Genomic DNA, 26,532 nt, shown 5'->3' with positions numbered 1-26,532 from the left:
ATATTATTTATGTCGTTTATTCATAAGCAAAAGCTGTAATTGTGGTATGGAATAAATAAAAAAAACGTTTTTTATCCAATCTGTTTACTTTATTAGGCTCATTTAGAAATTCAGCTGTAACAGAACCGAATTGTACATTTTTATCTGACGATATTTTTTTTTATCTCATTTATTTATTTGTTATGCTCATTAGCATTTTAGCTGTAACAGAGCCGGGTTTCAATCGTGTACATGTACATTTGTTTATGATTCTATAAATTGTAAATTACACAGAAGTTAGTAGTAGCCATTTAGGCGTAAGGGTATTCTTTCTGTTCATCCATTGTTCAGCAGACCGGACAGCGGAGACAGTTGATATTGATCATTGTTGAGTTATTTATAGAACAGCAGCCCGATGTGTCTTGCAGAGCAGAGCAGTTGTATGGATGAATCGATCTTATTTCGACTGTGGATCGATTTCCATCGCTGGTGATGTTTGCGTGGACGTAATTATTCTATAACAACACAAAGATGGTCAATTGAGGGCCCTGAGTTTGACGATAATTTGTTGTGTATTAAACAGTAGCCATTTTAGCCGTAAGAATATTCTCATCTTATCGACATACATTTTTATCTATTAGACAGTAATCATTTAGGCGTAATAGTATTCCTTAGTTAGTTTTATAAATTAGGGACATCAAACCGTAAGTCATTAATCCCTGGGAGTAAAAATCATAAATTAATTTTTCGCTCCTGACGCAAGAGCGAATGTTATGAGCGCATTTGTGCAGTACAATTAGCTGAACTGACTGATGCAATTCCATTTGTAGTACGAATAACTAACCCACAGGGGAAATGCGGGTATAATGAACTAGAAACCCATTGATACTTCTTGACCATCTTATTCTTAGAACATATGAAGCTGTTCAAAACACCCTGTTACGCATGAATCTGTCAAATGTTGAAAATAATAAACTAAAACATAAATTGCTTTCTCGGTAACCATTTGGATGTAATTTTGCGCGCATCGTATGTAAGGAATTTCCGTTGAAATTTATTTTATTCGACCTGATATGTTCGACAAATTATTAGTGTGAACGACTGTTCACATATTCTAAAAGAGGTAAATAGCTATTTTGTTTGATTTCAGTGATTTGCATTCGGAATTACTTTTTTGTTTGGGGGCAAAATGAGCCACCATTGGATAGCGACTTACTGTGCTATGTTTTTTAAAGCTGATCTATTTTATCACATGTTGCTCTTCAAAGGGTTCTTTTTGTAGCTTTGACCCTGGAAAATTATGTCAATTATGTCATGTCAATTATGTCATTATGTTATGTTATGTTTTGTACGCATTAGAAATTTTCAATTACGATTATAGGTAAATAGGCGAACGAAGAGGCTTACTCATATTTGGACCAAACAAAAAGGGGTGGGTCATACAACGTGGCGCATACGTCACGCAACCGATTTGCACAAATATACCTCTGACAATATATATAAGCATTCGAAAACTTTTATTTTTTCCTGCATGTTCTGTGTTTATATTTGAAAACCCACACCCATAAGGTGATATTGGATACGTCTACATGTGAAAGTACAATCGTGCGAATTCGTACATAATGTTGACGTAGGACTACGTCTCTCATCTCTGTACTGGGTGTAAGTTGCAGGTTTCGAAAACGAGAGCGTTACGTTGGAGATGCAAAGTTTTGAGCGTTAATATCTATTGGTCTCTATTGAAATCACACAAACCTGTATATAAACGGATGCCCGCTCGGAAATTCATTTAGTTATGATTGTGCAGTGACTGGAGGATGTTATCGCTCACCAAAGCACTATGTTATCTCTCTTCCGTTGGCGACAGTGAATGCCTAGGAGAAGAAATACAACCTGCAATAAGGACACAAATCTAGTGTACTGTTCTCACGAGAACAATAATTATTTATGTATCAATCATCTTCAGTTGCTTTTAGAAAGTTACCCATCGATCCTTTGCAGGATCACCAACCAGTTCAAAAGAGTCGGATTATATGTATATCCCTGTATCAATTTTACTTCAATACTTATATTCAGAAAATTTTCAAAATATTCATTCATTCATTTATTGAGAATTGATTCATATGCAATTTCAAACATATGATTACTAAGCCAACGGTAGTCCTACGGCCATCTTGCGGTTATATTATATAGATAACCTTCTCTAGTTTTCCTATTTGATTTTTGATGTAATCTTTAAAAAAATTAACGTTAAGAATTATTTCTTCATATCATCGTAGTTGCTATGCAATTGAAATAAAACTGTATTTTCCATTGTTTTTTATTGAGTTTGAAAAAAGGGCTATATAAGAATCATCTTTATCTAAAATACTGCGTGTGATGTAAACATCCTCGAATTATATATATAGAATGTATTTCTGTCTGTCTGATTCTTATGGACTCGGAAATTACTGAACCGATCGACGTGAAAATTTGTATGTAGCGGTTTTTGGGGCCGAAGAAGTTCTCTAAGGGGGGCTGCCATACAAATGAAAAATAAATTTGTGCATAACTCGGAACCAAATTTAGCATGTGGAGGTTTTAGGGGACACAAAATGTTTCTATGGTGGTTCGACGTTCCTCCCTACTTTCTAAGGGTGGGCTGCCATACAAATGAATCAATAAGGCAACTGGAGTCAAATTTGGCATGTGAAGGTTTCTAGGGACGAAAAATGTTTCTATGATGGATTGAAATACCTTCCTACTCTGAAAGAGGGGTGGGGGTGCGGTTCCCATTCAAACTAAACACAAATTTCTGCATAGCTCCAGAAATAATAAAACCAGGATTGGAGTTTGAGGATTCTACAGTGCCATAAATGTTCCTATGATGGTATGACACCCTCCCTGCTCTTGAAAGGGGAGGGGGCGTCCCATAAAATTATTACACATATTCCAGCCAACCATATTCGAACCAAATATGACAACTGAAAATTTTCGGAAAATGGACAATTTCGGAAAATTGAATTCCCATGCGTTCTACAATTACATCGTGATAAGCGTTGTTAGTCCATTTGATGTTTGATGTCTGTAAAAATAAAAATGGATCGCCTAATGTGTTGGTAATCGCAAAACTCGAGAAATCTCGAGCTCGAATCGTTCGTTTTGAGATGTTTTTATTTTATTATATTTTTATATCAAACATGTATTCCATGTAACGGAGAAACATGTTATTTGATGATGATGATGGTCCCACCTCATACCACTACAAAGGTTTGAGCAGGACGATGTATCTTTAAGATCATATTAAATTTTAATAATGTTCATGAAAACCCAGTATGCAACATAAAACGAACTGGTTCTGTTGCAGACATAAATTAACTATCATAAGAACATTAGAGATTGTGCATGTGCATGTGTTTTTATCGATCGTGATTCTCATCGTTGTATTAGTGTTTTTCCTCTGCATTTCGAGCCTCTTTCCGCGTTGAAGTTGTATATTGATGTACCGTTGTTAGAGACATACGATTGTGCATTGACTCGGCGTACCGTTATTGTGCATTTTTTATTTTCGCTGATTTGTGTTCTTTGTTAGTGAAATAAAACAATAAGACATTCTATCTTCCACGCCAATTTTTCGTACTGAAGCGACATCTACTAGATATAAAGCCAAGCTATCGCTCTGAAGCTTGAAAGCTCGTGTCTTTACGCTGCCTAATTGTAGGCGCTTCCGAATCTTGATTCCACCGTCAACTAGGGAGACTGTGTAAATCAGCAGTAACCGTGATCTCTTATCTCGTCTGATTGGTGAACAAAATTGTTCCGTCATTATGACTGCTACATGCCATGCCTGCGCTACCGATATCGCCGACGAATCCATCTTTTGTAACGGCTTCTGCAAGGCGGAATTTCACCTAAAATGTGTGAATCTCACCTCAGCGTTCTATAGCGAGATGAAAAAGAACACGCAACTTTTCTGGATGTGCAAATCCTGTAGCAAATTGATGGATGACATCCGCTTCTGCAATACAATTCGTGGCGCTCATGAGGCCGGATATCAAAATGCGCTAAGCGCTCATAATGAGATCGCCCAGAAGATCAAATCGGAAATTCTGAACGAGCTGAAAAGCGAACTACGCATGAATTTTACCGCCCTGATCAACTCCAATTCACTTACACCGAAATCGTCAACACGCCCTGCGTACACTGCTGGATCGATACGCAGTCGACGTCTGTTTCCAGAACAAAAAGCCACTGAACGCCAGCAAAATGATCTGATGCATGGAACTGCATCCTCATTATCTCCATCGTTTGATAACTTCGCTGCACCTGCTCCCAAGCAGAAGTTTTGGCTTTACCTATCCCGCATTTCTTGCAATGTCACCGTGGAACAAGTTCATGAGTTGGCCATACAAAGATTAGAAACAAACGATATCGAAGTGTTCAGACTCGTCGCTAAGGGAAAAGATGTTAGCAGTATGTCATTCATCTCGTTTAAGCTTGGAATCAGTTCCGACCTAAAAGCTAAGGCTCTCTCGACTGCAACATGGCCTAAGGGTATATTGTTCAGAGAGTTCAAGGATAACAGACCCGTTGCAAATTTTTGGCAACCCCCACGAACACCGAATGCAGATTCATCCTTATACTCAGTGACACCAGATCGCCAAGAGGGTGCCATGGTAGTATAAATGGTACATCGGCTATAAACATCCCAGAACGCATTGCCTCTAGCATCATGGAAGCCTCTAATCCTCCCAACCCAGTCGCACTTGCTGCTCATTCTTGCCATCTCAGTCGTTCTGGCCCTGTGGTTGTGGACGATGACGGGGTCTTCCAAGCATTTATTCCAGTCTCACCTCATCAATCACCTCTGGTTAATCAAACACTGGGACGCATCGAAAACAGTACTATGGAAGCCCCATTGCCCCCCGCCGAAGTCGAGTCTTTCCCGCCAGCATTCAACAGTCGTCCCGGCCCTAGGTGTGGGAGTGGTACTAGGGTCTTCCAGCTCGACATCAATGGCAAGTACGATGGTCCTATGTACTCCTGATTTGCTCATCGCTTGCAGCCTCCTGTCACCTATCAGCAATCGTCCTGGTATGGCCACCACAAGTCATCAATTTCGTGGCCATCGAAATTCTGGAGTATCCATCTACTACCAGAATTCGAGAGGATTGCGGACTAAGATTGAAGACTTTTTTACGTCCGTTACTGCTTCGCCATATGACGTACTCGTGTTGATTGAAACCTGGCTCGATGATGTTATACCTTCTAACATGCTGTTTAGCAGCGATTATTCTGTTTATCGGGGGGACCGCACTGCGTTGACGAGCACTAAGAAGCGTTCAGGCGGTGTCCTCATTGCTGTGAAGGATACCATCCCGTCCAGTCTAATTCCGACTAACGTAGACAGCATTGAGCACGTATGGGTGTCGTTAAGCATGTCACAATGTAAGCTTGTCATTGGTGCCGTGTATATTCCTCCAGATAAGGCGTCGGATGTGCAGTTGTCTAATCTCCATATCGACTGTATGGAATCAGTAGTCTCACACTCCGGGCATGATTCGGTTGCTGTATTCGGTGACTACAACAGACCTGGACTGCGATGGATTCGAAACGATAATTCTAGATGTTGCGTGGATCTCACAATATCATCTATTACTCAATCCAACTCTGTTCTGCTTGACGGCATGAGCTCCAATAACATGTGGCAGATGAACTGCCTGAAAAACCACTCCGGGAATACCCTTGATCTGTTATTTGTCAATGAGGAGATAACTAACTACTTGACTATTGATGAAATTGACAATCCTCTTGTTCCAACCGACATTCACCATCCACCTTTCTCATGTACAATCGAAATTGTCAAGCCTTTACTAGAGCTCAATGACCATGAATTTGACGTCGAAGCACTTAACTTCAAGAAAGCTGATTTCAACAGATTGGGCCAATATTTATCGTCAGTGGACTGGTCGCCAATGATCCAGTGTGTAAATCTGGATGATGCTGTCGAGAAGTTCACTCTCATACTTCAACGCGCTTTCATCTTATTCGTTCCACATCTACGTCCCCCGCAGAAACCACCTTGGTCAAACGCTGAGCTTCGACGTAGGAATAAACGCTGCAACGCTGCGCATAAGATTTACCGAAGAAATCGTACATCAACGAACAAAGCGTCGTTCCAATTCGCCAGCCGTCAATAAAGAAGCCTGAACCGTCAACTCTATCGTAAACATGTGGTCTTTATGGAACGAAATTTGAAACGCAATCCAAAAAGCTTCTGGAATTTTGTGAAATCTAAGCGCAAAGAGTCTACACTACCTTCGGCAATGTATTTGGATGAACGATTGGCTTGCAGCTCTTCGGATAAATGTGAGCTTTTTGCTTCCTACTTCAGTTCGATGTTCAACCCCACCTCTGACAGTGTTGAAGCTGCTCTGGAACTAACTCCTGCTAGGAGCGCTGACGCTGATACACCTGAAGTATCATCAGAAGGGATACGAAAAGCGGTCGAGAAATTAAAAATTTCCTATCAGCCTGGACCTGATGGAATTTCAGCGTGTGTTCTGAAAAAATGCTTCGAACATCTGGAGCAGCCACTCACTCATGTGTACAACTTGTCTCTGAGAACTGCAACCTTACCGACTCGATGGAAAGCATCGTTCATGTTTCCGGTGCATAAAAAAGGAAGCAAAAACGATGTCCGGTGTTATCGGGGCATCACATCGCTGAGTGCTTGCTCAAAGCTATTTGAAATAATTATGTCGGAACACATGTTTCGTCAGGTGAGACACTACATTTCCCCGAACCAACATGGATTTTTTCCTGGCAGAAGTGTCACTACAAATTTGTGTGAATTCACATCCTTCTGTCTTAGCAAAATTGAAGAGGGCCGACAGATTGACGCCATTTACACCGACCTCAAAGCAGCATTCGACAAGGTTGACCATAGTATACTTCTGCCCAAATTAGCAAAACTTGGTTTCTCTGTAAGGCTCGTTAAATGGCTTCGCTCATATTTCCTCGCTAGAAAACTAGCAGTCAAAATTGGCTCTTGCACCTCAACCTGGTTTGAAAGCAGCTCCGGAGTTCCTCAAGGTAGCAATTTGGGACCGCTACTATTCTCATTGTTCATCAACGATGCCATCGTGTATCTTGGAGCCGACTGTTGCCTGGTATATGCTGATGATCTAAAGCTGTACATTGACGTGAACAGCATTGAAGATTGTCGTAAACTCCAAAAACTTCTTGATAAATTCGCTGCATGGTGTCGCGTAAACAGGATGCAACTAAGCATACCAAAATGCTCTGTCATAAGCTTCCACCGCAAGATGAACCTCTTGTCGTTCGAATACACTGTCGGGGACGAAGTGTTAAGTCGAGTTCAAACGATTCGAGATCTCGGTGTCTTCCTTGATCCAGCTCTGTCATTTCGGAACCACTACGAAGACATCATAGACAAGGCTCGTCGTCAATTGGGATTTGTGAGCAAATTGAGCAGAGAATTCCAAGATCCTTACACGCTGAGATCCTTGTATTCGTGCTTGGTTCGGCCGTTTCTAGAAACCGCTTCATTAATATGGGACCCTTATCGTAGCACTATGGCTGCTCGCATCGAATCAATTCAGGGAAGGTTCGTCATATTCGCCCTACGTCTCCTGCCATGGAATGATCCGCTGAATTTGCCACCGTACGAACATCGATGTCAGTTGATAGGGTTGGAAACGCTGAAGCAAAGGCGGAAACGGGCTAAGGCAATATTCATCGCTCGACTTCTTGTCGCCGAAATTGATGCTCCAAACGTACTTGCGCAAATCGCCATCAATGTTCCTAGTTATACTCTCCGTCGCTCTGACTTCCTTCGCCTGCCGTTCAGACGTCGAGACTACTCCCTCCACGAACCAATACGTTCAATGATGGAATGCTTCAACGATGTTGCGCATTTGTTTGATTTTAATATCACGATTAACGAATTTAAGAGTAGAATTAAGCGTTTCGTGTTCAACTAGTTTCACTACACATTTGTTCATTAAGACATACTTGTCGGATGAAATATAATATTAATAAATAAATAAATAAATAAATAAACATCAAGAAATAGGCAAAAACTGAAAAAAATGATCCCAAGGCATGTCAAGCAAATTTCCAACCCGGGATGATCCTTGAATGATCGGGAGTTGAACCCGATATCTTGAAGTTTCCACTAGAGACTTACTCTGAGATTCGCCACAGTACAGAAAAATCTTGATATGACTATCTGCTGATACGATAGCTTACGAGTATTCCGACGGGTCTATCCCGAGATTGAATCCGGTTTCCACTGCAGATCCTAAAAAATTTACATTGTATATCTGTTTTCACCAGAGGTCAAACTCTATGTCTACCGAAAGGCGCGCGTGGCTCAAACATTCGTAGACTTCTCTTGTATATATCTTTTCAATCTAAAAACTATAAATACAATAATGCAATAAAAAATCCATCATAATCAGTACGAACATAGTAGCTTATGCACCTGTAAATTATTACAGACAACACAATTTATGTATGACGCACAGTTTTTTGAACCCAGTCATTGTTGCCGCTCTTTCAATAGGTTTGGGCATCGAATTGAAGAAATTAATTCCTTTATACAAAAGTGAGTTTTGCGACCAACTAAAAAGCAATTAGGTGTTCTTGCATCATTCGCGTTTCGAGTATTATAACTATGGAAATCACTTCCTCGTTCAATTCGATCACACAAATATCGAGGCAGCATTCCATTCAAAATTTTAAAGATGAACACCATTGTCAAGTAATAAATCCTTTGCTTAACAGATAACCACTGTAGCGTGTCTAACATTGTGTCAGAAGAAATGCACCTATGACATATTAATATTAATCGCATGATCGTATTCTGTAAGCGCTGCAATCTGCAATTGTGTGCTATTTGCAAGGAACAAGATGGATGAGCAGAAGTCTATGTGAGGTGAGACGAGTGATTTATACAATTTGATTTTTTTTCGTACGGTTAACTCATTCTTCACTCGGCATATGATGCCATATTTTCTCGCAATCTTTCTGATGACATTATCAATATGAGATTCGTAGGCTAATTTGTCATCAATAACTATATTTAATTTCTGTAACCCGTTCAATTGCCTCACCATCAATTTCAAAATGACCAACGAATCTGGAGTTTGCCGAAGAAATGAGCATGTATTTAGTCTTACTAACATTTAACTTCAATTGTTTATATTTTAGCCATCGAGAGAATGAAGATCTTCGTTCAAATGTACCGCGGTTTCATTTAACTCTTCAGCTGTGATGAACAGAACAGTATCGTCCGCGAACAAATTAACGTCATAAAAACGTAAAACTCGCCGCATATCATTGATGTATAAAATGAACAAAATGGGTCCTAACACGCTTCCCTGCGGCACACCAAGTGCGTTCCCGATGGGAGCAGAAATAAAATCGTTGAAACGAGTCATCTGAGTTCTATCACACAAATAGCTTTCAAACCATTTGTATGATGTCCCTACAATTCCAATGCGCTTCAATGTTTGTAACAATAAGCCCCTAGAAATTGTTTCAAAAGTGCGTTTCAAATCCAAGAACACAGCAAAAATAGTTTCTTTATTCTCGATATTCTCTTTCCACTTTGCTAGATTAAGAGCGGTTTCACAAGAGTGGTCCTCTCGATATCCCGACTGCTCCGGCATTAGCAAATTATTGTTTTTAATATATTTGCAAGTAATTGAAGAATCTTGTACGAGAATTATGAGTATTATACGAGAATATTATAATGACTAGTTTTGGAAGAAGTACTAGGAAATTTATAGTAAAAGAAAATTGTTAAGGTTTAATTAGAACGTTGAACGTTCGCTTATTAACCCTTTCAATATGGCAGTGTGCGCCGAAAAGTATGCACATCGCGCTGGTGTGATCGATGTGCAGTATCACTCTCATGTCGTCTAAAGACGCTGCTCGTAGTGGAAGGGTTAAGAAAACGTGAATGTTTGAAAGTATTCATAACAAAAAATCCATTCTGGGCGGAACGAAGCTTGCCGGGTCAGCTTTTTTAAAATGAAATTGTATGTATCTGTAAAGATTGGGTACGCAACTAAGAACATCATTATCCAATGCAACACCACCACTTTCGGGTTTCGTTTGTAGGTTTTCACCCAACAGTTATGGAAAAAAATATTCAAAATAGTGAGTCGAACCGAGTTCACCATATAATCAATTGTTTTCAAGGAAACAAGATCCTTTGAGATTTCGTGAGGGTACAAACTCGTTTGCTGAGCAACAATATTTGAACATTGGGAATTTCCAGAATGAAATGGAGTCCAAATTATTCGCAAGAAGAAATTACCTGGATGAAGAGGAAGCGATAATGATCAATAATCACAACTCTGTATACACCAAAACTAATGAGAGTTGTGCTATCTCAGAACAGCGCGAGACTGGAAACCTCAAAACCATTCAACTGCTAAAAGCGGTACCGCTTTGGGGCATCGACAGTTGGTGCCTACCTTTCAACAGGTACGGGTCGACTCGAAGGTGTGCTTCACCAGTAGAAGTGAAAATAAGATGATCTCTGAAGTGGTGTTTTGTTGTGCGCTCGTGGCTCTCATGTGTGTCACACGTGCTCAGCAGAGCTTTTACGAACTGTCGCTTGTGCATATCAATGATTTCCACGCGCGCTTCGAGGATGTTAATACAGCCAGTGTGTCCTGCGATTCGGACAAGGATGAAGTCTGTGTTGGTGGTTATGCCCGGACGGTGACAGTGCTGAAGCGGTTACTCGCGGAACGAACCAACCCGATCTATCTGAATGCGGGCGATAACTTTCAGGGAACACTGTGGTATAACATTCATCGGTGGAATGTAACGGTGGAGTTTTTGAACAAACTTCCGGCGGATGCGATGACAATTGGAAACCATGAGTTCGATCACGGCGTAGAAGGGGTTGTTCCGTTTCTGGAGAATATAAATTCCCCGGTGTTGCTGGTCAATGTTGACAGCAGTGAAGAACCTGAATTCAAAAAGTACCAAAAATCATTAATTATCGAACGGAGTGGCCGTAAAATAGGAATCATTGGTGTCATTTTAAGTACCACTGACACTATTGCGCACACGGGTAATCTTAAATTCGCAAACGAAACCGAGACTGTGAGAGCGGAGGCTGAAAAGTTGAAACAGCAAGGTGTAAATATTATCATAGTGCTATCGCATTGTGGTTTGGATGTAGATGAGGAAATCGCTGCCAATGTTGGAGATGATATTGACATTATTGTAGGAGGTCATTCGCACACCTTTCTGTACAGTGGGGATCACCCTACCATACCGGGTAAATCCCAGGGTGAATACCCCACGATCGTAACACAGCGGAGTGGTCATAAAGTGTTGATCGTGCAAGCAGCAGCGTACACAAAATTTGTAGGTGATATTGTGCTTTTCTTCGATGATGCGGGCATCATCCAACGATGGCAAGGGAATCCTGTTTATTTGGGTGCTGACGTTGTACCAGGTATGCGTATATTCTAAGCTGTTCGAGCAATTTTTTTTGGGCTATATAAAATTTTCGTTCGTTGTTCACTGTAAAAAGTCTACCTGAAGAATGGTATTCATAACTGAACACATTACAATTCATGAAAACGTTGACAAAGGGGTGTAGGGTAAGCGCGAATGTTCAAGTATATTATCATAAAATCGTCCTTCAACAAACAGAGTTTCCAGTGTGAAGTTTGTCATTATTTACATTGTGTTGAAGTAATTTCGATGCATAAGCCATTTCAGGTTTCTGTTATCGAAAAGGGAAAATTATAAATTCAGTACCTACATTTTCGGTGTTGGAGCTTCTCAATATTTAAAAAAAAGACCATTCTTCTTGATTGGTTGGAACATAAGATTTAAGATTTAATATTGGTCTAGTTGATAGCTCCATGATGTTTATACTAAAATGTACTGTGTTCGAAATTAAATAATTCGCTCAGACGTAAAAGACCGACCATTAACAAAATAATGATTTCACCAGAATAGTTTGACACCTTATACTACTTTGATAATATGCCGAAATATTCTATAACTTGAAAAATCATTTCTATCTTCGGTTTATTACTTATTACGGATTTTTCGGAAAAAATTATCCGTAAACCTTCATATTGGCATGCAAGGATATCAGAAACGATTTGTATAATTTTTTTTTTCTCATCAATGATAATACGAAGTTCTTTGACAGTGTCCCGTATTTTTATTCGGCCCTTATGTCCGGAATTAGGGTTTTCTGAATAATCGGAGTTTTTTTCGGTTTCGCTAAAATATACCCACTTAAAAATCGTATCTTTCGAACTGTTGGACCGATTTTCGATCTTTAACAAATTAATATTGCTCGTTATATAACAAGCTACTGTTTTTGTTAAAGCCACCAACCTCCTAATCTGTTCACTGACGTGATCAATTCCACTCCAATGAACTACTTTCCGCAGCTCATGTTGACCTGCATTGGAGATATAGAGTGCTCCATTGCTGCGCCTTTCAAAATGATTTTTTTTATTCTTTATTTTTGAGACTTTCAGCCTCCTGGGCTGGTTCGTCTCAGCATTTAAAATGATGTTGATGGTTCAGAATTTTCTGCGGTTCCCAAAAACATCCATTAGTGCGGTTATCTGAGAACTCACGGAAATGAATTCTTTTAGGCCAAGTCGTCGTGCAGAGCGCTTTCGTTTTAAGTTCCATAACCATGCCAACTTTAAATGAAACGAAAGAAAGCGCATTGATATTGCGTCCTTTGGCAAAGTAAATCCGTTATTACTAAACGCGACCGAAAAAAAAGATCAATTCTGATCGACAGTTCTGTAAAAACGTGTAACCCGAGACGGTCGGGTTCGAAGGAACGGGGGTGTTTGTAGTGGACAGCATATTTTGTGAGCATATGCCAAAAATGCGTTTGAGCGCGGAGCATATTTTGTGAGCATATGCCACAGATGCGGACGAGTTTGAGTGTACAACCATTCCATCCCAAACCGATTTAGTGGTTTTCATATTTTCGTGGAAAGTGGCTGTGTTAGACCCGTTTATGTTTATTTTTTCATTAGGATTCCTATTTCCATTATTGTAGGATGTTTCGAAATATATTTTTTTCCCTTTCGTCCAAAAACTTATCTGCTGGACCGATTCAGATGATAGACATATGAAATGAATGGGGTATTCTAGTGTAGAGATATGAGTTTCGAACGATTTTTTTAGCTCCGAAAAAATAAAACAAAGAATATTTTTGCTATCCATTATTTCATTATTTGTTCATCTATCTTTTAACAATAAAACAAAAATTGAACTAAAAAAATATTAGAATACAGCCATTGCATGCCAAACCGATATAGTGGTTCTCAGATTTTCGTCAAAAGTGGTACTTTTGTTCTTTATCGCAAAATATGAGACCCGTATTTTTATTTTTTTTTGTTAGGGTGACAATTTCCATTTTAGGGTGGTTCAAAAAAACCATTTTTCACATTTTTGCCAAAAATGACTTTTTTCAACATACCAAACATACCAAATTAAAGCCAATCACCTGTTCTTTTTTGAAAAAATACTATACTTGCAGAAAATTTGAATTCTGATCTCGTTATTATTGATTGTATTCGTTTTTTATTGTTTTCATAGTTTCGGGACCAAAGGTGCTATAGTTTTTTATATTTTTTCTGGAAAGCTGAGGATTTTTCACATTATATAAAGGGCGAACACGAAATTATTGCGACACCGAAAATGTCATGCCAATTTTCTTATAATGTTTAGAATCAAACCAAAATTTTAGGGTAGTTTTATACATATATTTACTTCAAAAATCAAAAGAAAAGTTAATCGATGGAGCCTTGAGTGTAACATTGAACGCGTTTTCGCTTGATGCCCTCCATCAAAGTCTTTACAGTGTCATCCGGTACCAGTTTCACAGTTTTTTTTTCCATTTTCTTAACATGTCCTTCTCGTCTTTGACTGTCTTCTTGCTCTTCCGAAGTTCCCGCATCATTATTGCCCAGTACTGCTCCACAGGGCGCAGCTCCGGACAGTTTGGCGGGTTCATGTCCTTTGGAACAAAATGGACAGAATTGGCCTCAAACCACTCCAGGACACTTTTAGAATAGTGGCATGATGCATGATCTCGAGGCACTCAGATTTGTAGATCTTGCCATTTACTGTGTCCTTTGTCACGAAAGGCTCACTCCTCAGTCCGCAAGAGCAGATGGCCTGCCAAACGAGATATTTGGAGGCGAACTTCGACATTTTCTTCTTCTTAAATTTGTCGTCCACATCGAACTTGCTCTTGCCGGTGAAAAACTCCAACTCCGGAATTTGCTTAATATCGGCAGCCATATTCTGTCAGCATCTTCTCGTAGAGCTTCCGTGCCCGAGTTTTAGCCGTCGATTGTTGCCGCTCATCGTGGTTTGGGAAGTTCTGTACCTTGTATGTATGTAGTCCAGTTCTCTTCTTTGCATTCTGGACGTAGCTCTGCGACATGCCGATCTTTTTAGCCAAATCAGGGCTTGAGACGTTGGGATTTGCTTTAATCAGCCGCTTCACCTTTCCTTACGTCTTTTTGTTCTCCGGTCCCGGTTTTCTTCCAGCTCCTTTGCCCTGGTCCAACGTCAACCGCTTCTGGAACCGCTTCAACACTCTGGAGACGGTTGAATGGTGAATGTTCAACATTTTTTCCAACTGCCGGTGCGACAGGTCAGGAAATTCCAGGTGTTTGGAAAGAATTTGTTCTCTCGACTAGCGTTGGTTCACCTCCATTTTCGTTGAATCGAAAAACACGACTTCGAGTTTGACAGCATGTAGACAATACACATCAATGAGAAAGTGTGCAAAATTTGGTTGATTTTTACCCAATGGTAAAAAAGTTATGCCCTGTTGAATGTGTCGCAATAATTTCGTGTTCGCCCTTTATCTCGAAACCAGGGAGGCTTTTTTTTCGTTTTTGAGTTATGATTTTTCAAAGTTAGCCGATGGTCCAAAAAATCATTTTCCCCTTTTTCCCAAAAATGATTTTCTTCAAAAATTTATTACTTTTGAACTACTAGACTGATTCAGATGATCGATATATCAAGTTAAAGCCTACTAGCCAGTTTTTTTTAAAATAACACAATTGCCAATTCTTGATAACTTTGAAAAATCATAACTCAAAAACGTAAAAAATGCCTCCCTGCTTCCGATATATGTTATGTGAAAAATCCTCAGCTTTCCAGAAAAAAAATAAAAAACTATAGCGCCTTTGGTCCCGAGACTATGAAAACAATAAAAAACGAATATAATGAATAATAACGAGAGCAGAATTCAAATCTTCTGCCGGTGTAGTATTTTTTCAAAATCCAGGTGATTGGGTTTAATTTGATATGTCGATCATCTGAACCGGTCTAGTAGTTAAAAAGTTATGAATTTTTGAAAAAAGTCATTTTTGGCAAAAATGCGAAAAAGTTGTTTTTTTGGACCACTCTAAAATGGAAATGGTCACCCTAACAAAAAAATAAAAAAAATACGGGTCTCATAATTTGGGATAAAGAACAAAACTACCAGTTTTGACGAAAATCTGAGAACCACTATATCGGTTTGGCATGGAATGGCTGAATAGTTAAGAGCAAGATGCTGAACGATAGGTGTTTCGTTCTTGACACTTTCAGGACATGACGTGAGACGAGTAGCGAGACGTAACTATCAGAATTATTTACGTTTTGCATGGTTGTGTGGTTATGGTTTCAATATCAACTCGCTAAGGAAAATAACTGAAGGAAAAAATAAGTAAATATATATTCGTGAAAAATAATGCACAACCTCCTTTTGTTCTAGCCAATTACTTGTAACGGCCCCTTCCGGATCTCCTTCCCGGTATACGCACAGCATTCTCCTCCTCCCTGAGCGAAATCAGTGGAGCCACAATCAGCGTTATTTCTTGTCACCATCACTGTAAGCTGATAGTACTCTTTTCCTAGCCGATGGAAGCCAAACAGAAGTATATTTTGCTTGGAAAGAAAGGTGAAAAGATATACTAAAAACATCCTTCTGCACTGTTATGATTCGACAAAAAAGCGCGAGCAGCTATTTTGCGAACGAATGCATTTGTCACCAAAAGATACGATTTGTTTTGTAAACAAATTTGATTTTTCACGAGCAATGACCGAACAGCAATTTTGACAGTGCGGTCCACCTATAGTACAACGCCTTGGTTGAGAGCTGTTGAAGTGAGAGGGGTTCAAAAAAAGTTGTACGATGGCGTACACGATTCCATCCTTACTGGTTATCTGAAACAAACAAAATCGAACAGATTCCGAATCAGTAAAGATGCCGCTATCGCAAGAACCTCGGACAAGTCAAAAACATGTTTTTTGACAAAATGGCGGCCATTTGAAGAAACATATGTTGTTCAAAACAATTTTTTCCAAGTTTCCCGATTTTTAAAACATAGTAAAATTAAGAAGTTGTGATGTTGCATAGGTTCATGTGATAGAGAGATGCATACTGATTGTATTTTTATAAATTCGACATAAATCGGTTCAGTAGAACTTGAGATATGTATACACCAGTTTGTAAAAATTAGTTTCAAGAAAAACGCATTTGTGGTTAATTGTAATGGCCGTATTAGATAAGATACCGCATCACTAAAATGGCTATAACTCGGTAAATAATGGGATTTTCGAAAAGTCCTTTCTAGGGTATATTCTTGAATGTCTGAACTATAGAAATACGAAGAAAAAAAGATATATTTGAAAAATGTAATACTAGCAAGAACATGCATTTTGTTTTGTTTGACATTTCGTTTTTTTGTTCACAAACTACAGTTGTTTAAGTTTGATCATTTAAGTTGAGGAAATGGAAAAAGAGGAATGTTGTATTTTGATCAAACATTATTTTTTTATGGAAAAACTCTTGAACAATCAATTCAGTGGTTGACAAAATGTTATTCCACTTCTGCTCCTTCGAGAACAACAGTTTATTGGTGGTTTAGTGAATTTAAAATTGACCGTACAAGCATCGCAGATGCACCTCGCTCTGGAAGGCCAAAAGAAGTTGCGAATCCGGAAATCGTAAAACAAGTACATCGACTCGTTTTGAGCGATCGTAAAGTGAGAGTTAGGTGAGGCTGTAGGCATTTCAATAGAACGAGTTGGATACAATTTGCACGACATTTTGGACGTGAAAAAACTATCCGGGCAATGGGTGCCGCGTTTGCTGACCGTCGACCAAAATCAACAAATTGGTGATTCAACAGCCGGTTTGGCGTTGTTGAGCGTAATCGAGTGGACTTCTTTCGACGTTTTGTGATAATGGATTAAACGTGGATCCATTACCACACTTCTGAGGCCAATTGGCAGTCTGCAGAGTGGCACTGAGACATATTTCGAAGACTTTCGTACTACAGAAACTCGCTATACCGAGTGTATTGCCCTCGAAGGAAACTATGTTGAGGAATAAATACAGCATTGCCCAAAAAACGAATGCTTTCATTAAAAATCCCGGTTATATAATATTAGTTTTTTATGACTATATAATCTTAGTTTTTGACGGCAGAGTTTAAATCCAGCCTCGTGCGCCTTCTTGACTGCATTCATAAGCAATCATTGAATCTTAGTCATTGAAATATTAATGGATGCATGAAACGGCTACTTCCAATCTCCAAAGTGGAAGTAGCCGTTTCATAAGCAACTTTATCAATGAAATGTTGTTTGTACGTAGCTTTTTTCTTCTATATTTTTGATTCGCACAATTGATTGCCTGGAGAAACACCTAAATGTTCGAAAATTTCGATGGACTGAATTCACGAACTTTCTGTAATCAATCCAATATTAGTTGAAATTTGTGAGTAATTTTTGTGTACGATACAAAAAATCTAGCTAACATGTCTGTTTGTTCTATTTCAAAGATACAATCGAAATTCTACTTAACACGTCCATTAGAGAGCCAATGATAATGATAATCTCGAATTTTCAAACGGGACTTCCTGTAAAATATTGACTCCCGCGAAAAAATATCCTGACGTCACAGGAACGTCAAAGTTTGATTTTTTTTTAGAAAACCGAAAAATCACCAAGGAGTACATGAAATCAGGGTTCCCAACGCCAAATGACTTAAAATTGTCGATCTCCAAGTTTTATGCAATTTCGGCATTTTTTGTATGACGCTTTTGCGACACTACAAGCTGGAATTTTGCATCGCAAGAATCAAAATTTTGCAGGAAATTTTATGAGGTGAATTAGTTTTATTGTCTTCGACCGTTTGCGATCCATGATTTATGATGTATTTACTGATGATAGAAGACGAACACATCGATTTCTCTTTTATGACGCGCAATATTACCAGTGTATATGAACCCGTTTTGATTGAAAATTTATCAAATTAACAACTGTGATAACATGTGTATATTGGTATCTGAAATCTTGAATAACTCCATGTTATCGCTGGTATATCAATTAGACACAATTAGGTCGGATTTGTCAGCGTTATTGTTGCAGTGATAGATAAGACGGTATTGACCGGGAGCAAATTGGTCCAATAAAACATTCAAAGATAACAATCGCTAGAAAAATGAATTTTGATACTCAAACCATGGCTTCTCTTTTCAGACGCTGAAATCGTACAGGCACTGATACCGTGGAAGCGAGCTGTCGACGAACAAGGTAATCGACGTGTTGGAACTGCCGCTGTCGATTTACTCAAAACAACCTGTGGCAATGGTGAGTGTAATCTGGGTAGCTTCGTTGCCGATTCTATGGTGGCGGCTTTTGTTCCGCAAGCCGAACACGGCCACTGGACGTACGCTTCGGTGGCTGTTATCTCCGTAGGAGGGATTCGGGTGAGCATGTTCAGAGGAGGTAAGTCATGTAATTCCAATGTGAATGAGCTTGTTTGATTAATGTTTATACTATTGATTGCAGAACTGAGCTTCAAAAATTTAATCGAAGTGATCCCGTTCGAGAATAACTTGGTGTGCGTGGACTTGCGGGGCGATCATCTGCTTGGTGTTTTGGAGTACTCGGTGGAGAAATCATGGGACGAGGATAGGTTCAACGGGGCCAATATGCTGCAAGTTGCTGGTCTACGGGTGGAGTATAATGTGACCGAACCCATCGGTCGTCGGGTTGTTGCTGTCGAGGTTTTATGCCACGACTGCATGGTTCCCAGATATGAACCACTGAAGCCACTCAAGAGCTATCGAGTGGTGACGAACTCGTTCATAGCTGGCGGAGGTGACGGTTTCGTTACCTTCCCCAAACATGGCCTTAACAGACGCGTTGGTCCGGTGGATATTGAGGCTTTCGAGGATTACACAAAAAAGCGTTCCCCAATTATACAGGGAATCGATGGAAGAATTAAGGTTTATACTTAGGTAGATAAATAGTTCGGCAAACTTGTCGAATTTTGATTTAGGTGTACTAACTTAATAAAGTCGAAATGGATTTTGTGTATAGAAGTATTAATTTTAACTCCGCTAATGTCAAATAAAAAAAAACCGAAAAAAACCAAACAAACATTGTTGTTAAATTGCGATTGAATAATTTACTCTAATTTCAATGAAGGAGATTATATGATCGACTGCAAAGTTTCAAGTTTCAAAGTTTCACAAGTTTCAGCCTGTACGCCACGTGGCTTACATGAGTTTCGTAGCACCTTGTTGAAATACTTAGCTATTTTTGGATCTACAACGGCTAGTTTCTTGTGCCAGAAGATCCGAACATCATCGAGGCCCGGTGTTGCTCAGTGGGAACGTTTCGGAATGGATTTTTTACCTACATTATTTGGCTATCTTTCAGATACTTTTGAGCTCACCACAAAAATCATCTTCCAAAGCAAACACACTCACCATAGATAATGCCCATTTAGTATTCACAATTTATTTCGAAATATGTTGCGTCGAACAAAGTACAATAAGAGTGATAACTAATGCTTTATTAGAAAATTTAGTCTAAGAACTACAATCACTATCGTATAAGAGATTCTCGAAAACATTTAGTAAATAGTCTTCATCAAGAATATGTTTTCATTTACAGTCTATTCGTAACTGGTTTATTATGCTAAAATACAGGTTCCGAAAAAAAGGAGGACGTTTATACATAATTCTAGAATAATATTAGACATACAAAAAACATTTATCCTATTTAATGCACTTCTTTTATGTCTCCCTCTCTCGAAGTCAGCTAAAAGTATGCTGATGATGTTTTCAAAGAGTAGAATCTATCGACTAATATGACTACGACTTCGATCGATGTAGTGTTAACGAAATAGAATATATTTCACGTATGTTTGGAATCAGCTAGAATTTGACCATTCCTCGTGTTACCGGTGCGGGCGGCGGATGCTGGGGCGCCGAATGTCGACTGTCAATCGATCCATCGTGGACATCCTTATGGTCGCTGGTTCCGTTTCCGCTGAAGTCAGCCGCTTCGTACTTTTTGATAAGCGCGTTGTTGTTGGCGTAGGTTACTTCTAGTCTACGGAGGGTTCGTACGGTTACGTGGATGCTCATATTGATACGATATTGGGGGCGGGTTTTGGGTGAAGTTAGTTTCAATGTGGAATGACTAAAGGAGATGATGCGTGTTGGGCAGTTGAGGGCTTACTGGTTAGTCGGGCAGAGTATTCCTGATCGTTTCGGAGTGTGCAGCAAAGCAGATATTTTTCGTGAGGTTGTTAGTAAGCTTATTTTTGATTGATTTTTTTGTTTGGAACTGATGAGAACGCTTATTGGAAAAGTTGTATGATATGAAATCTTACTTTGGCACTTCTAACGGTCGGATAAGGCTCTGAATGATTTTCCTATTGGCAGACAACGCAGGTCCACTGACGCAAATTGTGGCCGACTTGAGATAGTTCACCAGATCTTTGGTATAGTTTTCATCCACTTCCTTTGCAATCTGCTTGTCTTTTGAGGAGAAGTTGAAGGGGAAAACTTTGCGGAATTTGGACCGAAGGCCTGCGATAGATTAGATTCTTGTTCACATCAGATTCGATAATTAATCGGAAGTTATACATACCATTCTGAGTGGTTGACTGTGATGTGATACTGTTGCTTCGGGGTGTTTTGAGAGCACTCTTATCAGTCGGAAGATCGTGGGACCACTTTCCGAACGGCGTGGACTTATCCAGAAGCCGAGCTCTAGCACATTGCTCTATCGTTTCGGCGCAAGTATGTCTGCAAGAGGTCGATTCGAAAGCTTACTACAATCAATTGTTTGCTATTTGTCTATTTATGGACACCAAAAACAGAGCGGTAATGCGATTGACTTACCTTCCGCAAAATCGGGCCCATTGTTCCGCCCTAAATCCTCTCCCGGTATCGGTCTCCACTGGGGATGCCCCTATCCGAAAGGTGGACAGAACAAGACACGTAAATGGAAAATTTCTTCAACAGTATTGGTTGAGTATATTGGGGCAAGCGAATGAGGTACTTCCGAGGCTGAAAATAATTCACTAAAATAGCTTACCAGCGAATAGCAACAGCTTGGCACAACGGGTCCTCCCCTGGAGGGCTGCTTTCATCAGTGGTGTGAAACCTAAGTTGTTTTTGGGGTCAATTACCAAACTACGGCATTTAGTTATCAGCATGTTGACGATATCGGATAATCCTGGAATAAAAAATGTGGATTCGTAAAGCGTATGCTAATTCAGACGCAATGGCCCTGTTGCAAGCAAGGCACAACCTCATTCCATCTTAATTCTTAATTATAGCAGAAATGATTTTCATATAACATACAGCTGTTTTACTAAATGATGACTCCGTTCAGAGTAGAGTAATGCAACAGAAAATCGGAAATCGATCTTGTTGGCAGCAATTGTAGCAATCGCAGCAGAATGAATTTTGTTCTTCATTATTCTACCAAAGAACAAAGAACAATGCTGGTACTTTTTTTTCTTCCCATCCGGGTTGCAATGTGTTGTATTACTTACACGCCACTTTTAATCCAAAAAGAATGCATGAATTTGAGAAAATTGAACGATCGGTCGGAAAATGATCAACCAATAAGTTAAAAAACATTCATACATTCACACAAGCTCTCCCTCGGCAAACAGATTATAAGGCAATCAGCAGTATTTTTGCCTAGTCCTTACTCCATAAGAGGTATCAAGCGATAGGTTGCCTGATCACTCTTCCCTCCTTATCAATAAATGGACCATCCTCTGCACACACACACACACACACACACACACACACACACACACACACTATCTAAAACGACGGTTCATCTATTTTAGTTCTTCTTTCTTCTTCTTCAATGGCACCAACGTTCCTAGAGGAACTTCGCCGTCTCAACGTAGTATTACTTGCGTCATTTTTATTAGTACTTAGATGAGATTTCTATGCCAAATAACACGCCTTGAATGCATTCTGAGTGGCAAGCTCTAGAATACGCGTGATCACAGTGCGAGTCGGAGGAAATTTCTTTGACGAAAAATTCCCCCGACCAGAACGGGAATCGAACTCGAACACCCGGCATGTTAGTTATGACGCTAACCACTCGGCCACGGGAGCACATCTATTTTAGTTAGTAGATTCTTAATTGGACTACTATAAAACGCATCTGTAATTATGCGTATTCCGCTGTTAGAAACGGTCTCCAGCATCTAGAAATATTTACCCGACTTTACTCGTGAGGATGTTGTGAGGATTATCCATTATCCGAAATGTGAGGATTAGGAATATTCGAAAATATTAAAAAAGGAGTCCCGGCGATTGTCTTTCAGCCTTCCTTCAATCGCTACCGTATTTTTTTTCTTGACCGTTTTCGTTTGATGGATCTCAAGCAGTCTTCCGAAAAACACTTACACATGTACACGTGATGTGAAAATTCCATGTTTTTGTTTGAACACGAACATGATTTTCTCTAGTGTTGTATGTCTATCCTAAACACGAACAATGATACACAAACATAAACATGTGTAAACAAACACGATGTTTATAATTCAAGAACATCATATATAAACATACCACCCGTGGTCGCAGTATTCATTGCTTTCGTTTCGTTTCTTTTCATGCACGAGAAAAAATAATTCCTCCTAAAACATTTTTTGTAGAGTATTTTTTCACAGAAACTAACTAGAAATTTAGCTCGTTTTGCAAAAGTTACATGAACTCAGAGGTAAGGATTTCATGCACATTGTGCAAGTCTGATTAAATAATCTATAGCTATTTCCCGTGAAAAGAAAACATTCTCTGAATAGAAAGAAGCTTTCTATGATTTTTTTTCTCAGTGCATGTATCCAATTGAAGTCTGGGAAACCGAGTGCACAGCGGGGCGACGTCATACAAATACTGACCAAATAAATAAATACCCAAAAATAAGTTTTAGATGCAGTTTCAGGGATGTTCACACCTATTTTTGGTATTTTGATGTGGGTAACTAAACATCTCCGCCAAGCTCTATTCAATTTTAGTACTTGTTCAAAAAGCTGATAATAGCCGATGTTACATAAATTCAATTTATAAATTGATGCGTGGACTAAATAATGATATTAATTGTGAAGAACCTTGCTACTAATTGACGCTTATTTTGATAAAGATAAAGAGGTGTATTTTTTGCCCAAAAATTTAGATGAAGCACCCATTGTCATGATAAATGCTTCTCTTCCCTTTTCATAACAACACACCAACACACCGTGTGTTTGGTGGTGGTGGTGTGGTGTCCAATTCGCTTCTTTTACTCTACACAATGCTGTTGCTTGGGATGAAAATGCGAGAGAAACTGAACATCATGTGAAACAAACATGCCACATTTTTAAACAATGGGTACCAAAAAATAACGTTTGTCTGTAAACATAAAACTGGGAGAGTAGGGAGAACATTTTTCGTTTCGTACCCACTGTTTGATGTGAAACACGGAAAACTGATCTCAAGGATTTGCGGAGCCCATAGTAGGCACGACTTCCATTGACTATGCGTCTTCGAATTTCACGGCTGTTGTTGCTGTCAGTTGTTATCAACGAGCCAATGTAGACAAATTCCTCTACCACCTCAAGCTCGTCGCCGTCGGTCACAACACTACTACCAAGAAGAACTCTGTTGCGATCAGCGTTGCCAATGTTCCAGTTTAAACTGGATTCTTCCGGTTTTTTTTCTCGATCCAGTCATCCAGTTGAACCCTAAAATCTTCCAGTTTTCTGGAATATCGTCCAGTTTTATCCAGTTTTTCATATATGTGCCCTAGTTTTATCCATTTTATATAAAATAAATTTACAATGATAAATATTATCTGTCCCTCCCTCTTCCTATTCCTAATGTAATTTTATTTTCTGACATTTATCATTCGACCTTGGATCGATCTCTGGCGAGGTTGTAATTCGGTTCTTTCCATTTTGTTCAATACGTCGGTGTTTTGTCGAAAATTCCAAAACGAAGAGCTTTCCCGAATGGTGGAAACTTATCAAACTACTTCAAAAACAGGGTATCACTCAATTGTTAATTTTATTGAACAGCCTAGATTTAACATCAGATGTTATAGATCCTCCAAAACGTTTTGAAGTTCAGAAGGTCATAAAGTGAATAGTTTCCATTGACCTTAATTGATATGAATATAAAACCCAAGTAACCTTGCTTTCGTTTACAACAAATGGATATTAGTATCTCATAGTCACTCAAAGGAATTTTAGTTCTAAATATAATTAATTTAATTAATGCAAACAAACTCCCCTAAATAACTAATGCACATTTAGCATAAAATGCAAGTGAACCATAGTGTATGATTTGCAAAAAAGCATACTATGCATATTTTTTCAAAAGTACTTTCTCGAGCTATAGGAAATATTTAAGGGTCCCTCATCTTGATCTTGATACCGAAATTTGGTTTGTGCAAGCCTAATATAAGATATAAATTAGCAATGAATAACACAAAAAAAATTGAGAGAAATAGCTTCTCAATACCAAAATTTGATAATACCAAAGTAATACTTGAGCAACGTTGTTTGTGGTTATTTGAGTATTGAAATAACACTATTGAGTTGTTTATGGCATTTTTTTTGGTATTTTACCTCGTATCTCATGCTGATCCGTACCTTTCTGAGGTATCGAACTATACGCAGTTTTGCTACGCTCTTCTATCAGCGATTTTATGGATTTTATGAAGCGATAATTACGAAACTCTTCAAGTTTTGCCCAAATAAAACCATCCCTCAAATATTGTTTCACAGTAATTACAGTTACAGTTTTATGAACTACATACAAATATTACAGCATGCTATTTCTAAAGCATTGAAATTGATAAAAAATTAATTTAGATAAATCATAGTCGGTCTTCTTAAAATAAAAAGGTTTTACAGGATCCAGTTTTCTTTCAGTTTTTTTAAGAGCAATCTTCCAGTTTTTTCAGAAATATTATTGGCAACCCTGGTTGCGATCAGTCGCTCCTGCTAGCATGTATTCAATCTTAGACGCATTGATCCCAGGCCCAATCAGTCTTGCTTCGTGTTTCAGTCGGGTATACAAGTCGGTTACCGTCGCATGTGTTCTTCCGGTTATGTCCACGTCGTCGGCGAAGCAGATGAACTGACTAGATTTGTTGAAAATCGTGCCCCGCATGTTGAAGTTCATTCTCCGCATAACACCTTCCAGTGCCACGTTGAAGAGCAGACAGGAGAGTCCATCGCCTTGTCGAAGTCCCGCTTGAGTCTCAAATGATTCCGACAGCTCACCTGAGATCCACACACTGTACCGTACACCGTTCATCGTTGCCTGAATCAGTCTTGTCAGCTTCCGAAGAAAGCCGTGTTCGTCCATGATCATCCATAGCTGTCGTCGGTCGATTGTATCATATGCGGCCTTGAAGTCAACGAAGATGTGGTGCGTAGGTGTGTACCTGGCACTCGCATTACTTTTGGAGGATCTGCCACAGTTTAAAAATCTGGTCCGTCGTCGAGCAACCGGGCATGAATCCGGCCTGATAACTTCCCACAAATCTATTTATTATTGGCGATAGACGGCGGAAAAGGATCTGAGACAGAATTTTTTAGGCCCCATTCAGGATTGTGATGGCACGATAGTCACCACAATCCAGCTTGTCACCTTTTTTATACTTGGGGCAGATTACCCCGTCCTTCCACTCCTCCGGTAGCTGTTCTGTGTCCCATATCGCCAAACCATTCGTTCCGCTGTCCTCGTTGTTCATACCCGATGACGGTCTCTGCTGTGCTGCTAATTGCTGCTTTCAAGGTGTTCCAGCATTCATCGAGATGAGTGGCATCCAGATCGTCTACTCCCGGTAGACGTGTTTCCGTATATGAATAATCTTTCTGCTCGTGGTCATGACACAGTGAATGATGACTTTGGCGTCTTCTATCAAACGTCACGGACTGCATTGATCAAGTAGACATCAGAAATTATTCGTGACATGATTCAGTAGCTCTGGTCGTGTATCCGGTTCTATGCTGCTCGCTCTCAGCTCTCTAGAGCACTAAGAGCAAAAGGCAGACAATCGGATATCCCCGTCCGGGATATCTTAGGTAGCCGTGATCCTGATCTTCTGCTTCATCTATACCTGTTCCTCAGAAACGCCGATGTCAACGTTTAATGATGTTTCCTTCGTTGTGTCCCTGTTTCGTATCCCTCCTATCCGATCTAT

At 39.4% G+C, this 26,532-nt stretch overlaps 3 protein-coding genes across 4 annotated transcripts in view; 2 read left to right on the top strand and 1 right to left on the bottom strand.

Annotated features, from left to right (window-relative positions):
• The first annotated feature begins 3,785 nt into the window (after positions 1 to 3,785).
• On the top strand, positions 3,786 to 4,643 carry LOC129766731 (uncharacterized). The gene has a single exon (XM_055767331.1). The coding sequence runs from the start codon at positions 3,786 to 3,788 to the stop codon at positions 4,641 to 4,643; it is 858 nt and encodes a 285-aa protein (XP_055623306.1).
• A 5,813-nt stretch (positions 4,644 to 10,456) lies between these two features.
• LOC129768559 (apyrase) lies at positions 10,457 to 19,930 on the top strand. Its single transcript, XM_055770290.1, has 3 exons — positions 10,457 to 11,467; positions 18,550 to 18,798; positions 18,862 to 19,930. Exons 1-3 carry the CDS (start codon positions 10,528 to 10,530, stop codon positions 19,311 to 19,313), a joined length of 1,641 nt encoding a protein of 546 aa, XP_055626265.1. The 5' UTR covers positions 10,457 to 10,527; the 3' UTR covers positions 19,314 to 19,930.
• LOC129768558 (uncharacterized) overlaps positions 19,784 to 26,532 on the bottom strand; it is a 117,450-nt gene continuing 110,701 nt past the window's right edge. The window contains exons 6-10 of one of the 2 annotated variants that reach the window (XM_055770288.1): positions 21,409 to 21,549; positions 21,213 to 21,282; positions 20,959 to 21,116; positions 20,699 to 20,897; positions 19,784 to 20,415 (exon numbers count right to left, since the gene is read on the bottom strand). In XM_055770288.1, the coding sequence (XP_055626263.1) occupies positions 20,238 to 20,415; positions 20,699 to 20,897; positions 20,959 to 21,116; positions 21,213 to 21,282; positions 21,409 to 21,549 (746 nt within the window). In that variant the 3' untranslated portion in view covers positions 19,784 to 20,237. The other variant, XM_055770289.1, reaches the window with a different exon arrangement.

The sequence above is a fragment of the Toxorhynchites rutilus genome, chromosome 2 (assembly GCF_029784135.1).
Source record: "Toxorhynchites rutilus septentrionalis strain SRP chromosome 2, ASM2978413v1, whole genome shotgun sequence".
NCBI classification, from domain to species: domain Eukaryota; kingdom Metazoa; phylum Arthropoda; class Insecta; order Diptera; family Culicidae; genus Toxorhynchites; species Toxorhynchites rutilus.
This window is presented reverse-complemented; position numbering and strand designations above follow the sequence as displayed.

What these genes read in the sequence shown, in the direction of transcription:
- LOC129768559 (XM_055770290.1), top strand. Translation starts at nt 10,528, where the DNA reads ATGATCTCTGAAGTGGTGTTTTGTTGTGCGCTCGTGGCTCTCATGTGT. An exon ending in GGGTGCTGACGTTGTACCAG is followed by an intron (nt 11,468 to 18,549) that starts GTATGCGTATAT and finishes TTCTCTTTTCAG; the next exon opens with ACGCTGAAATCGTACAGGCA. An exon ending in GGTGAGCATGTTCAGAGGAG is followed by an intron (nt 18,799 to 18,861) that starts GTAAGTCATGTA and finishes TATTGATTGCAG; the next exon opens with AACTGAGCTTCAAAAATTTA.
- LOC129766731 (XM_055767331.1), top strand. Translation starts at nt 3,786, where the DNA reads ATGACTGCTACATGCCATGCCTGCGCTACCGATATCGCCGACGAATCC.